This window comes from Aotus nancymaae, unplaced genomic scaffold (genome assembly GCF_030222135.1).
Source record: "Aotus nancymaae isolate 86718 unplaced genomic scaffold, 86718_ANA_hifiasm-v0.15.2.pri h1tg000058l, whole genome shotgun sequence".
NCBI lineage: Eukaryota > Metazoa > Chordata > Mammalia > Primates > Aotidae > Aotus > Aotus nancymaae.
Window position 1 is genome coordinate 48,684,962 of NW_026988472.1, and position 15,572 is coordinate 48,700,533.

Consider the following 15,572-nt stretch of genomic DNA (forward strand, 5'->3'; position numbering starts at 1 on the left):
TTCAGATCAGCCTTGGCCAACATGGTGAAACTCTATCTCTACTAAAAATCCAAAAATTAGCCAGGTGTGTTGGCACATGCCTGTAATCCCAGCTAGTCAGAAGGCTAAGGCACAAGAATCACTTGCACCCAGGAGGCAGAGGTTGCATTGAGTCAAGATCACGCCACTGCACTCCAGCACTCCAGCCTTGGTGACAGAGTGAGACCCTGTCTCAAAAACAAAATAAAATAAAATAAAATAAATCTGAATATATATGAAATCCTTCATTGTCCAGAACTCAGCATTTTTGACAATTTCCCACATCTTAAAAACAATCTCAAATATATATGTGCAAGGAAAGACTTCCAAAATGCCTAAGGCATAAACTTCTCCACTGTTTAGAAGTAGCAAACCACAGGAGGTTCTGCAGAGGACAGGCATGATGGCTCACTTTGTGTGTCAACTTGCCTGGGCTAAGGCATGCCCAGATAGCTGATAAAACATTATCTCTGAGTGTGTCTGTGAAGGGGGGGGTTTCTGGAAGAGATAAGCATGTGAATCAGTGGACTGAGCAAAGAAGAACCACCCTCACCACCTCACAGGTGGGCACCATCCAATTCATTGAGGGACTGAATAGAGCAAAAGGGTGGAGGAAGGGTGAATTCTGTCTCTCTTATTGAGCTGGGACATCCACCTTCTGCCCTCAGACACCAAAGCTCCTGGTTCTCAGGCCTTCAGACTCTGGGACTTACACCAGGACCACCCACCCACCCCACTCCACCCCCCACCCCCCCACCCCCCAGTTCTTAGGCCTTCAGGCTTGGACTGAATTATACCACTGGCTTTCCTGGGTCTCCAACTTGTAGATGGTAGGACTTCCTGGCCCCTATAATTGCGTGAACCAATTCCTATAATAAACCAATCTCTCTCCCTTCTCCTTCTACCCCCACTCTTATTGGTTCTGTTTCTCTGTAGAACCCTAATGCAGTAGGGAAGCTAAGCCTGCAGGGTGAAATAATTTCAGAAAGGAGAGCTGGGAGATTAATGGCCAAGGGCAAAGTAGCAGAACAAAAGGACAACACTGAGTAGTGGCACTAATATAAGAAGTCCACACGGGCAGGAAGAAAGGGCACATGCTGTCCATTAGGCTCAGAATGAGGGAGCAGGGAAGAACGTATTATTCTTTGCTACCATTGCCACTAAAAGCAATACGTTCTTTTTCATGCTTTGGTGGGTTGATGGGGGTACATGATGCCTTCCTGCTCATAGCATACCACTTCTCCAGGGACACTCACAGGGATATCAAGGACACTGTGTCCCAGCCTGATCAAGGAGGCTGAGTAAAGAGACCACAGACAGGACCTCAAAGCTGCCATGCTTTGACTGTGGCACTCAGCACCTGGCTCCTGGAATGTTAATGTTTGTTCTACAAGACTGAGTTCTTGCCAGAGAACCACTTGCCACTGCTCTCTTCCCAAGTCTATATTGTTCTCCTCACGTGCCTCATTTAGAGGCAGTCTAACAGAACACTTAGAAAAAGCACTTGTAATGAAATCACTGATCTGGTGCTGGAGACCTGATGACATCAACCTTCCTAGCCTTCCATCTGCCTACAGGGATGGGACAGAGGGGAGCTAATACGGTCCTGACAATGCTACAAGCTATGTAAAGTCTAGGGCCTCACCCAGGCTGCTGAGGGTTCTGTGACCTACAGCTGAGTAGTTCACATGGTGGGCATGCACTTATTGGTCAAGCCTTTACTATAGGAACCAATGTGGAATGACCGGAGGCAGAAACGATCACTCCAAGGGGACTAGAGACGTGCACCCCCCCATCAGGGAACCAGAGCCCGAGGGAGCTGCAATCAATGACTCAGCGAACTGCCATCTCCGCTGCAGACTCCACTGACAAGAACACATCAAGAATGTTTCTAAGCAGCTGCAAGTCCACTGAAAACACCAAACTCATTGTCAAAACCAAGATCTGCCTTTGAAATAACCCTCCACTTTACTGTGAGCCTCTGGAAACCCTGTTTCAGGCCATCCTCCTCCTTTAATTCCAGGGAGAGCAGCATCTCTGTCGCACTTCCCCCAGGCCAGTCCAATTTAAGAAAGGGGTTGTGCTGACAGCATGAATTTAGGACTGCCAGCTTGGTATTTTGCCAAGTAAAGATTTTGGAAAAACCAATTAACGTCAACTATCCTCATCAGTTTATAAGAGAAAGATGTTTTAACAGAAAAAAATATATAATACACATATTAAATATGTATTATATAATATATAAAAATATATATGTATTGAATATATTAAATATATAAAAAATATATAATGTATATTAAATATATATTACATGTATGTACATATGTCTCCGAATGAGAGAGTTCTTTGAATGGAAAACAGCGAGTGGGCTTTGGGAAAACCTGCCGCTGGCCCTCCTTTTCCCCATGCACTGTGGGCCAGGGACATCTCAGGCTGGGCTTGGGACACAGAGGCCTGCCTGTCGGCCAATGGCACCCCTCCCTTTCCATTCCTTCACAGCCACTGTGCCCGTGGAGACAAGTGTCTTCTCAGGTGTACTTCCTCTTCTCGTTTCCTCCAGCGCCGGCCATTGTCTCTTGGACCTTTTACCATACCCTCTGACCAGTCTCATCCTTGCCAGGCCTTTGATTGGACTTCCTCAGGCTCAGTCCTGGCATCTCCTCCTTTCTCCCTGTGTTCCATCTCCCAAGGTGAGCTCAGCTGCTGAGTGACTTCATCTCTATGCCATCTGGGTTCCTCCGATGGCCCTCCTCCACATACCACCATCTGAATGGCTCACACTTAACCTTCCCAACTCCAAGATGCCCAGCAATTCTGACGCCTCTTCAGGGCATCATGGCCCCCATGCCATGGCCTGCCTTCCTGCTCACGCATCCTTGGTTCCACCCTGGCTGGCCTTTGCCTTGCAATTCCAGGCCAGTCCAGCTGCTGCAGACTGACACCTCACCCCAACTCCTGACCCCCACTCCTACTTGAGAAAGCCCATCCCCAATGGATGGGCAACTGGAACCCCAACACTCCTTCAGGGCCCAGCTTCAATGCCATTTTCTCCAACCTCCAAGGAGAGGATTGATTATGGAGTTCAAAGGCCAGTAGTAGCCCTTTCAAATGTCCATGAAGGCCAAGTACTGTGAGTCTAGCTCAGTGTGTTGACGTATCACACCTTAAACATAGTCCTTGAAAGGGAGAGACCGTTCCCTGTCTACCTTCAACCCCTAAATGCACCCATGTCTTGAAGCCCTTTCCCTTCTCAAGTCAAGGCAAGAGACCCCAAGGCTCACACCTGGATAGAGGTTTGAAGAAGGGACCCAGGAGCAGAGCAGTTGGCCTGGAGCTGACCTGGCCCCGGGACTGCCCTGGCTCGCCCAGTCCTGGGGCAAAGGCCAAATAGCAAATGCAACCACATAAGACCCTCATTTACTCATTCAATAAATATTCACTGAGTATGTAGCTGCTGGGCTTACAGCAATGACATACACTCCCTGTATTCATGTGGGTTATTTACATTTTCACAGGGAGAGACAGGCAATAAGAAAGTAAACACCACTTAGGCAATAACATTTGTTCAGCAAATCGGGGGGAGAGGGGTGAGAACAGGGTGGTGCCATTTTCTTCAGGATGGTCAAGGAAACCTCTCTAACAAGGTGATCAAAAGGAGAGCAGAGGTCATGTGACAACCTGGGGAAAAGCCACCTCATTCCAGGCCAAGGGCACTGTATGGGTTTGCTCTTTTCTGCCCCAAATTGCCACAAGCTTAATGGCTCAAAGCAACATCTATTATTCCCTTACTGTTCCGGAGGGCAGAAGTCGAAAATGTGTCTACAGGGCTGCGTTCCTTCTGGAGGCTCCAGGGGAGAATCTGTTTCTGCGCACCTTCCAGCTTCCAGGGCCTGCCCATGCTCCCTGGCTCCTGGTTCCACACTATTCTGACCTCTGCTTCCAATCTCACATCTCCCTCTCTGCTGTTGACCGTCCTGTCTCTCTTTTATGAGGACTCTTGTGATGACACTGGGCCCGCCTGCGTCATCCAGGCTTATTCCCCCATCGTCTCAGGATCCCTAATCTAATGACATCTGCGAAGTCCCTTTCGCCACGGAAAGCCACATCTTCACAGGCTCTGGAGATCAGGATGTAGACACCTTGTCATTCTGCCAGCTGCAGATGCTAGGTCAAGAGTTGGCTCAGTGGGGAGGACGCCCAGTGGGAGGCCCGAGGGGCTGCTCAGTGCAGGCATGCTGGCACGTCTGAGGAACACCGAGGGGCCGATATGGCTGGAACAGGGTGAGTGAGGCATGGGCATCGGGATGATGCCTGTGAGTCAGCAGGTGACCTGCCCATGTAAGCCCCTTGTTGTCCACGCATCATGAAGATTCAGAAGCAAGACAGGAAGAGGCCCCAGGGCAAGGTTTCTGGCCCTCAGCACTGCAGCCATGCTGGGTCAGGTAAGTCTTTGCTACAGGGGCCATCCTGTGCACTATAGGATGTCGAGTGGCCTCCCTGGCCAGTGCCCACTAGATGCCAGCAGCACCTGCCCCAGAGTTGGGACACCTAAACACATCTGCAGACACTGCTGGAAGTCTCCTGAAGGGTTAAGGCCTCCCTCCCTGTGTGGAGCACCACCTCGCTAGTGGGAAAAGGACAGGCAGCACCCGTGCAAGCCCACCTGGGTGGAGTTGAAAAGACATCTCTGAGTTTTAAACATTCCAACACAGCGCACAGAGGCGTTTCTGAGATGTCCCTCCTGCCGCTGGAAGGTTGAACCTTCCCCTGTAGCTGCAGTGCATTTCCTAACAAGGTTCCGGGCATCTTGAAATAATATGGTATTTTATTCAAAAGAACTGATGAAGTACTGTGCCTGCCCCTTGAAAAATTTTCTTAAATACTTGACTTTTCACCCAAACGTATTATCCCAACATTTAGGTTACTCACCGTATACTGGCACCATCTCTAGAAAACAAAGAAATCACTTGCTATGTTTGGTAAATGTCACAGCCAAACACGTAACAATCACATTCCTAAGTGTAGCAGCGATCTATTTGCTGCGTTTAATCCAGCACAGCAAATTCCAGCACCCACACTCTGCAGCTCCACCAGAAACAGGCGAGAGCAGAGGAATATATTCAGAAACAGAAGAGACAATTGCGCCTCACAAACTCCAGCAGGCTAAAGAAAAGGAATGCATGATAAATGAAGAATGCCACCACAGAGACGATTGGTATTGGCAAATGAACTTGGCACCGCTCTGTGGGGAAATTTAAAGCCCACCACGAGTCCATCCTAAAAAGCCAAGAGGCACTGGTTAGAAAACCTCCTAGAAAACAGACGGCCCATGTCCGTTTCAGTTGGCCTTGGAGCACTGAATCATATGATGGGCTTTTGTTGCTATTTTTACAGTTTTAAAAAAGCCAACAAAGTAGCTTTCCAGACGTCCATGAATGGTACAGTGTGCTGAGCAGGCCCAACTGTTTAGCTTCCAGAAAGAACCCCTCACCCCACCCGACATCCTGCTCTCCCCGCCCCGCAAGATAATATTTCATTTGTGACTCAAGAAACTTTTTTAAAAAGATGTGCTTCATACTATTCTGAAGCACTTATTTGGAAATAATTGGGTTTTAAGACTGCTTCCAGAAGATACAAATGAGAGAAAGTCTCTAAAAAGAGAATACAAAAGCCAGAGAGGATAAGAATATTGAAAACAGGAGCCCTGAGCAGGTGAGGAGACACGTGGCGCCCTGAAATGCTGCGCCACGCGAGGGTCTGGAAGCCTCTTGGCTTTCTCCATGTCCGAGGGTGAAGAGTGGGAGGGAAGGAGGCAGGGAGGCAAGTGAGGAAAGAGAAACACAAGTGCACAAACTAGGTCAAGCCGCAATTTGCAAGAGGCCAATGGTTTACGACACATGACAACATAAACAGAATGAAATCAATTGGGTATTGCTCACCTGTTGACCTAATGCTTATTGAATGTCTTATAACCAAGATACATGGCTTTGCCCATTAGCCTATAGAGTCAGAAGCCACACACATGAAATATCAAGTGGTTTCACTTACAATACTCTCTGGAATTGATTCTCGGTCTATTGGAAGGAGGGAAGGGAAGGAAGGTAGAGGTTCTGAACTACCAGGGATGATAGCACCAAAAAAGTTTCTATTGTTATGGAATTACGTCTGCCTGTTTGCAATATTGTGAATTTCACATTTTAAATGCACTTGAAATTTTGTCATATGTGTGCATTAAGCTACATGTAAATGAGGATCCTTGACTTGGTATTCTATCAGATGCTGTTCTCCGATCAGATGCGGGCAGTCACCCACCAGAACTCTGCCATGCCTCCTTCCACGGGAGAAAGTAAGCAAGCAGAAGGTGAGGCTGGAAAAATGCGCTTCTTACCTCTTTCTGGCCTCTTCATACTGCCAATTAAGTCTGACTCGGTCTACAAGTCTTGTTTTATCATCAAAGACAAACTTTCCGGAATAAAAGAGAGAGAGAAAAAAGAAAGGAAATACATATTAAAAACATATTTCCAAATTAGCAACTTCACTTAAACTTTCGGCAACAATAAGAAATACTCTTCATCTCTTTCACTTTCAATTTATGCAAAGTCTGCAAGGAAACACTGAATAACCCTCTGTGGCCGCCTCTGGCTGGGGGAGGGGGCAAGGAGAGGGGAAGACTCTTTTTGCCTAAACTGGTAGGATTTTTTGTTTTTCTTTTTTTACAGCAGCAGCATATCTATCTATTCTGTAATTCCAAACAACCACCACAAATTAAGTTTTAAAAGAAGTAGGAAATTACTTAGTAAAAGTTGATACAGGCTGGGTGCGGTGGCTCACACCTGTAATCCCAGAACTTTGGAAGGCCGAGGTGGGTGGATTGTGAGGTCAAGAGATTGAGACCATCCAGGCCAACATGGTGAAATCCCTTCTCTACTAAAAATACAAAAAATTAGCCGGGTGTGGAGGCATGTGCCTGTAGCCCCAGCTACTTGGGAGGCTGAGGCAGGAGCATTGCTTGAACCCAGGAAGGGGAGGTTGCTGTGAGCCGAGATCACGCCATTGCACTCCAGCCAGGTGACAGAGCAAGACCCCATCTCAAAAAGAAAAAAAAAAGTTGATACGAAGGCAAAAACCTGTCACCCCATTTTGTGCAGTACATTCTCTAATTCCTCAGTAAACGTAAAATAATGATGCTCTACTCAGAAGCCCCACGGTCTGAGGAAGCTGGACTAGTTTGAGGTCCAGGCTGGTGGACGCCTTCTGATACCACAAGGCATGTAAAAGAACCAAGGACAAAATGAAAGCCAGCAAGGTCTCAAAAAGCCAGAGCTCAGGGAGTACCACAATAGAGTTAGCCTCTACATGCAGTGCTCTGTGGTGAGGAAATGTACTTAAATATTTTCATACCAATTCTATGGACGGCGACAAAATCCTACACAAAACAAAAAAAAACATGTATGGGAAGTAACTGTACTACACTTTGGTTAATCCTTTCCTCATTCCTGCAAATATTCATACAACTCTAGTTTCAATAAATCAGCTCCATCTGTTATCTGACCTTACTAGACCATATATTATGACAACCAAGTCTTTATGTTTTTGAAATAACTTCCCATCAACAAGTATCTGAAAATATTTAACTTGAATGATTAGCAATGAATTTATCGATACTAGTTTTAATCTACTGATGGAAAATTTCTTTGCAAATTTATTGCCTTGAATGACAAGATGAAAAAGTGCCTTATAAGGGAATGAGCATTCTCCAACCAGAGTGACAACTGTTCATGGTTTCTTTCTTTGAATCAGGGTCTCGCACTGTTGTCCAGGCTAGAGTACACTGTGGCAATCACAGCTCACTGCAGCCTTGACCCCTTGGGCTCAAGTGATCCTCCTGCCTCAGCCTCCCAAGTAGCTGGGACTACAGGCATAAGCCACCATGCCTGCCTAATTTTTGGTTTGTAGAGATGGAGTTTCACCATGTTGCCCAGGCTGGTCTTCAACTCATGGGCTCAAGCAATCTGGCCACCTCAGCCTCCCAAAGTGCTAGGATTACACATGAGCCACCATGCCTGGCCACAATTACACATGTTTAAATGGCCTCATCCAATGCTCCTCTCTGGCTTCCTCAGTATAAATATATTTAAGTGGCAGTGCCACAGCTCCAAAAACTGCCCACAGTGGAGATGAGCTACTTGCCATTTCAGTCCCCTATTTATCAGTGACCTCACAACCAACTCTTCATCGAGATCAATAAACATCATCTCTCAAACCTCTTCTCAAAGCTGTATGCACCTCTCTCTAAGCTTTGATTTTGTAGTTGTCTTTGACAATTAAATGCACATTTTAGTGAAAAGAAAAGACAGCCAAATGGATCCAAGAGACTCCTGCTTCACAGTTCCTATGCAGCCCTATGGCATGTGCAACCCTGTGGTTGCAAATATCCAGTCTCAAAAAGCACATCTGATATATAGCAATACCCACCCCACAAAACAGACTCAACACAAGCACAAAGTGAGGTAGGCAGACTTCTAAGATGGCCCCCAGTGACCTCCACCTCCTGGGATTCTCCCTGTGTGAAATTACCTCCCCTTGAGAGTGGCCTGGGTCTATAACTTGACTCTAACCACTAGAACAGAGCAAAGGTGATGGGAAGTCATTTCTGTGAATAAGTTACAAAAGACTTTGACTTCCATTGTGCTAGCAAACTCTCTGGCTCCTCCCCGAGGTGAGCTTTTGGATGAGACCACGGCCCTGGCTGACACCTTGAATGCAGGTTCCTGAGAGAACCTGGAGCAGAAGACCCAGCCCAGTCTCCTGGACCATATCAAGCATGAGAGAATAAAGGAGCGTTGTTGTAAGAGGCTAGGTTTTGGGGAAATCTGTTATGCAGCAATGGTTAGCTAATACAGTCATAGCCTTTTGATCTATATTTCTATAATAGCATGATGTGGTAGAAAGTACAGGGGTTTAGGGATGAGAAATGTTTCAAACCCAGACCTGCCTCTCCTTGGCTATAAGACCTTAGGTAACCTGGCATCTCAGTCTCCTGCACATCAAACAGGATGGGAACAATTACTTAAACTGAGATAACAACTATGAACCTGCTGACCCAGGGTCAGCCCCAGTAAACTGCAGGGGCTCATCAATAGTGAGCAGTGACTACCAAAGCAGCAGAACCAGCCACCACTCCTCACCTGACATTTTTAGAAGGGCTGACCTAAATCACTGGAGAACCTTCTATCTTAACTGTTTCTCTCAAACTAAATTCTAATTCTAACCTTACAATAAGCAGCAATGAATTATTCAAGAATTCAATGAGTCTTGTACTTGTTTCCTTCTCTCACTCCAAAATCTTTAGGCAAAAATGCCAAACATTTTTGAATTTCAGATTCTTCTGTGTGTATTCCAGATGGTGACCATATTCCCTCATCCAAAGAAGATGCCTACTCAAAAATGGCCAAGTGTACTTTTGAAATAATGCAGGCAAATTTGAAAACAGGACTGTTCCAGGACACCCAAGACATGAAGAGCCATGATTTCCTACCTTACACTCCCCTCAAAGAGGCACTATTGGCCAAGATTTCAAATATTAATTAGCTAATTATTTAAACCCGAGAGTTTTCCATCAATTGTTTCTTTCTCCTTTTGTTTCTTTCCTTTTATTTATTTAATTTCGGGAGACGATACTGTGCATTCCAGTGATACTTCATCTTTACTTAATAATCCTTAAAAAAAAAAGAAGCTCCTTAGACTGCTTTTCCATTTGGAAACTAATTAACATCAAACTTCACTCAAGGATATTACAATAATAGTGCCTCTGAATATCCACCACCCTGCCTCGAATGGTGATTTTCCTAACTTTGTTTTTGTGGCTAACTCAAGACTTTACCAATTAACAAAGGAGGCATTATGACATTCTTCCAAGTCTCAAACAAAATGGCTTTTAATTCAATTCAATTTCCTGACATTCTTTTAGAAGAGTAAGAAACAGCAATAAAGTAACACCCAAGGTGGTACAGCTATAAAGTCTTTGGAAATCAGTGGTCTAAGGCAGGGATCAGTAACTGTGGCCCCGGAGTCAAATCCCGCCCACTGGCTGTTCTGTAAATGAACGTTTGCCCAGCTTGAGGCCCCAACCTTACATGCCTGCAAGGCATCTCTGTGATGGCTGCCTGTACACTACAGTGACAGGGTGGGGTAGTTCCGGCAGAACTACCTGCAAAGCCTAAAATACTGACTATATTTACTATCTGGCCCTTCACAGAAAAAGTGTGGGGACCCATGCTCTAAAAAGTCATATGTCTGTCAAAAGAACAGTGAAACTCAACTCTCACAAGGAGTCTGTCATTTGTAAGAGTCCAAATCATAAGGGCAGCGGTATAAGCAATTCGATTGTATCGTGAGGCACAGTACTTTTTCTTCAAACTTAACGGCACAAAAGTGAAGACATTTCTTAAGTGAACGTGGAAAATTACACTAAACCAGTGACAGCAACACTAACGCAGCCCTCCCCTCTCCCGACGCATTTCTTCCCCTGGTGCGCAGATACCTCCCCGATGATATCGGTCTGGGAGCCGGCATCGCAGAACTGCTGGGGTACACCAGCATCGCCAGGCACGCCTGCGTGGTGAGGGAAGTCCGCTAGAGAGTCGGTGACGGAGCAGCTGTTCTTGAAGCTATCGGTCAGCTTGGCCAGGCTCTGGAACAGAATGAGATGAGCTCTTTGAACCGAGACGGTGATGTTTCTCTTCCCTCCAGAAGTGGTCTTCTCATTTATGTTTTAGGTCTGCTGCTTTATATATTACTCAACAGTTGCCTCACCCCACCCCATGCTCCTTAGATTTCACATAAATGCCCTTCATCACATGTGCCCCTAATAAACTTCTTAGTCATTTAAATCATATCATAACTTAAGTCCCTCTGGCAGCATGTGAATCAAATAGTGGACATTATGGTACCATTTGTACTGGTTCTTAAACCTTCATGTTTCCTAAAGAAAAATATAAGTATTTTTATCCAAGATGTAAATGAGTCTGACAGAGATAAATGCTGCCTTGAGGTTGTAATAGAGGAACCACAGGAAAGGGGGAAACAGCCCCCAGACAATGCTTACGTATTTCTTTTCAGTTCATTGAGGTGCTGTTTTAGCTTACATATTTTTTTATAAACCTGATTTTTCAGTGATAATTCTACATGGTTGAAAGTAATCTCATATGTATGTTGGTTTGCCAAAAATTAGAGTAAGTATGCATTCTGGCACATGAAATCTCTCTGTGTGACAGTTTTAAGCAGAAATCAAAAAATCTCTTTTTTTTTTTTTTTTTTTTTTTTTTTTTTGAGAGAGGGTCTCATTCTGTCATCCAGGCTGGAGTGCAGTGGCACAATCATAGCTCACTGTAGCCAAGACCTCCCAGGCTCAAGCGATCCTCCCACCTCAGCCTCCTGAGTACCTGGGACTACAGATACGCCACCACACTCAGCTAAACTTTTGTTTGTTTGTTTGTTTTTGTAGAGACCAGGTCTCACTATATTGCCCAGGCTGTTCTCAAAGTTCTGGGCTCAAGAAATCCTCCTGCTTCAGCCTCCCAAAGTGGTGGGATTACAAGCATGAGCCATAGCACCCAGCCAGAAATCAGATTTTTGACCATTTCTTTTAGACTTCTGAATATATTCACTTTCAGCAGATTTGCCATAGACACCAGAACCAAAAATGCCCAAGTGCAGAACTCACGAAACTGGCTTGAGATGGAGATAAAGCCTTCTTGGGAAGGGCCAATAGAGTTAAGTTCACATAAGTAAGGCAAAACAACTGATTTAATTTGGATAGAAGAGGACTCTGCCCGTGCCTCTTCCTGGAGCTTCTCAAAGTCTGAGAAGCTATGGAGAACTCAAAGAAGGTGCTTGGGCCTGAAGCTGCTTCCAGAAATTCTATCTCCTGCCTCCACGGTGGGAACTCAAGCAAGGCAAATGAGTGGTTGGCCCTGGTGCCACACATGTGGCTCAGAGAGGCCGGGGCAGGCAGCCCTGCTTGGCCTCATGGCGTAAAGCCTTTGTGTCTCTGCCATGGAATGCAACCAGGTTCAGCCTGGGGTGTCGGTGATGGGTAACAAACACAGGGCATCATGTTTGATGTCAGCTGCGCAGGGACCTCAGTAAATGGTAGCTGTTCTCAGTGCTACCTGTTTGTCAAAAAAATCTAACAATTAACCATCTACCTATCACAACGTGTAGAGTTCATCTGTAAATACAGATTTCTGGGCCCTATCTCCAGAGATTCGAATTCAGTGAGTCTGGGGTGGGACCTGGTAATCTGCATCTTCACAAGCACCATAAGGACTCTCTGCAAGTCCCTGACGGCCTTGACCTTAGGAAGCACTGCCTAGGCAGGGTAGTTTTTTGTGCATCTATCTCATTTAGGCTCCGAGTTTGAGCTTTGCTTGATCTGTCCTGTGGGTCTTACACTCTACAGAATCTAGACACATGCCAGCAGGCAATAGGTGCTCACTTAGGGAAGCAGATGAAAAATAAAAGCTGTAAGAGAAAGCACTGAATGCATTCCAGCACTTGACGCCATGAGGTCACGCAGTGCTCCCGGCCTTGGCCTCTCTGAGGCCACCGTATGCAGCACTAGGGCCAGCCACTCGGATGCCTTGCCTGAGTTCCCCACCACGGAGAAGCTTTTTGCATTTGCAAAAGGTCAACATTTTCTAAAAATAACAGAAACTACAAGAGTTCAAGGGGAAAAAACATAACGCAATATAAAGCTATAATGATACAAATACACCCACATAGTGGGTGGATACTATGCAACAATATCAAGGGAAGAGCAGCTCTCTGTGTACAGATATGGGGAAAGGTAGAGGATATTGCTGTTAATCGAGGAAGCTAGTGTTGAAGAGTATCACAGTCCTGGCTCTGCGTGAGGGCAGCTAAACACGTATTCTTGTTTTTGTGTGCCGACATGAATGCTGGGAGGGTAGGCAAGAAGCTAATAAAGGCAGTTAGGGGCAGTAGGAGGATGGAGCAATAGCAAGACTTCTTATCACAGACCTATGGAATTCTCCTGATTATTGAACAATATGAATGTATTACCCATTGCTGGGGGTTGAATTATGTTCCCCAGGAGATATGTTTAAGTCCTAATCCCAGGAACCTGTGAGTGCGACCTTATTTGGAAATAGTCTTTACAGATGTAATCTAGTTAAGCTGAGGTCATACTGGATTAGGGTAGGCCCTTATCCAATGGCTGGTGTCCTTTCAGGAGAGGAAATTCAGACACAGAGACAGTCATGTGACTATGGAGGCAGAGATCACAGTGGTGTCTACAATCCAAGGAAGCTGAAAGAGGCAAGGAAGGATCCTCCCCTCCAGGCTTCAGAAGTCTGACCCCGCCCACACCTTGATTTCGGACTTCTGGCCTCTAAACCTGAGAGACCAAATTTCTGTTGTTCTAAAGCCACTCAGTTTGTGCTACCTTGTTATGGCAGCCCCAGAAAACTGAAACAGTCTCCATATCCACAGCTTCCACATTTCCAGATTTAACCCACCACAGATAGGAAATATTCTGAGGGGGAAAAAATAAAAATAAAAAATAACACAAAGAAAAAACCAATACAGTGTAACATCAATTTACATAGCATTTACACTGTAGGAGGTATTATAAGTAATCTAGAGATGGTTTAAAGTATATGGGAGGGACCAGGCGTGGTGGCTCATGCCTGTAATCCCAGCACTTCGGGAGGCCAAGACAGGAGGATTGCTTAGGGCCAGGAGTCTGAGACCAGCCTGGCCAACATGGCAAGACCCTGTCTCTACTACAAATATGTAAATTAGCCAGGCATGATGGTGTGCATCTGTGGTCCCAGCTATTCTAGAGGCTGAGGTGGGAGGATGGCTTGAGCCTGGGAGGTCAAGGCTGCAGTGAGCCATTTTCGTGGCATTGTACTCAAGCCTAGGTGACAGAGAGAGACCCTGTCTCCAGAAAAAAGAAAAGTATACAGGAGGATTGTGTAGCTTATATGCAAATGCTATACCATTTTTTACAAGGGACTTGAACATCCAATGATTTTGGTATCCTGGGGGATGGGGGTGTGTCTTGGAACCAATCCCCCAAGGATACAGAGGGATGACTACATACTTAAATACACTGGGGGGTGCGTATGTATGTATGTGTGTGTATTTATATTATATATACATATATGTTATATACACAATAACTATTTAACATGTAATACATAAGTATATTAAAAACTTCCTAAAATAAAACACATGAGCAGGCAGGCAGCTTACATGCATCAGGTCCCGCCTCTCCTTCTCGCCTGTGCAAATAGCCTTCTTGATGGTCCGGAGCTCACTCATGATAGCCTGAGCCTCATCCAGTTTGTAGCTGGTGTGAGTACTTGACATCTTCCGATCAATCCTGGTTAAAACAGAAAAGTCAACGTCATTTCACATGAGATCCTAGCGTTCCATTAAACATATAACTACAAAAACCCGAAAGCTTCATAGAAAGGTGGAAAAAGTTAAAAGTAATATTTTGACAAAGAAAAAGAAAGACCACATGGAAGCTTCCCTCCTTCCAGTCAATACAACACCCTCTGCTGCAGGAGCACCCTGGGCAAGTGAAGACATTCGAGTCGGGAGGCCCAAGTCCTCCGCTAACGATCAGGCAACAAGATTGCTGGCTTCAGTAATTTCCTGAGACTGTAAACTCCTCTCTCTGAGAGGAGGACATGTTTAGCCCCAGGTTAGTGGTCAAAAGCTTTGGTAAATAAACATATGAATGAGATCTGTGTACAGGGAGAATACATGGGACACAGCAAGAAGTAGTGAGCTTTCAATAATGGTGCCTTGTACAAAACCCAGCAACTCTTCTGTCTCTTATAACTCTTTTTTTTTTTTTTTGAGATGGAATTTCGCTCTTGTTATCCAGACTGGAGTGCAATGGCGCGATCTCGGCTCACTGCAACCTCTGCCTCCTGGGTTCAGGCAATTCTCCTGCCTCAGCCTCCCTAGTAGCTGGGATTACAGGCATGCGCCATCATGTCCAGCTAATTTTTTGTATTTTTAGTAGACACGGGTTTTCACCATGTTGACCAGGATGGTCTCGATCTCTTGACCTTGTGATCCACCCGTCTCGGCCTCCCAAAGTGCTGGGATTACAGGCGTGAGCCACCGCGCCCAGCTATAACTCTTATTTCATTCTGGTTCTAATTTATTACTAGCTCTCTTTCTCCTACCAAAGTCCTCAATTCTTTCCTTCAATCCAAACATCCATCCAGGGAAAATGACAACAACCCTCCCTCCCTTCTTCCTCCCCTTCCTCCCACCTTTCCTCCATGCTTCCATCCTCCAAGCCAGCTCCTGTGCACACCAGGCCTGACTCTGAGGCTGGAAGCAGAGCACAGAACAAAACAAGACTTGGTTCTGCCTTCAAAGGGCAGGTGGCCTCTGGAGCATGTCCTTTGTCACGTCCCCTACACCTGAGGCTCCAGTCTTGGAAGCCTTAAGGCTAAGGAATTTGAGAAATTTTGGTCCAGAGTGGAATGAATTCTTTCTCT

General features: G+C 45.6%; 1 protein-coding gene across 1 annotated transcript in view; it reads right to left on the reverse strand.

Annotated features, from left to right (window-relative positions):
• Positions 1-15,572, reverse strand: part of WWC3 (WWC family member 3) — a 132,075-nt gene that overhangs the window by 40,875 nt on the left and 75,628 nt on the right. Inside the window, exons 6-8 of the mRNA XM_021671558.2 lie at positions 14,302-14,431; positions 10,562-10,711; positions 6,407-6,480 (exon numbers count right to left, since the gene is read on the reverse strand). Of these exons, the coding sequence (XP_021527233.2) occupies positions 6,407-6,480; positions 10,562-10,711; positions 14,302-14,431 (354 nt within the window). The remainder of the gene's footprint in view (positions 1-6,406; positions 6,481-10,561; positions 10,712-14,301; positions 14,432-15,572) is intronic.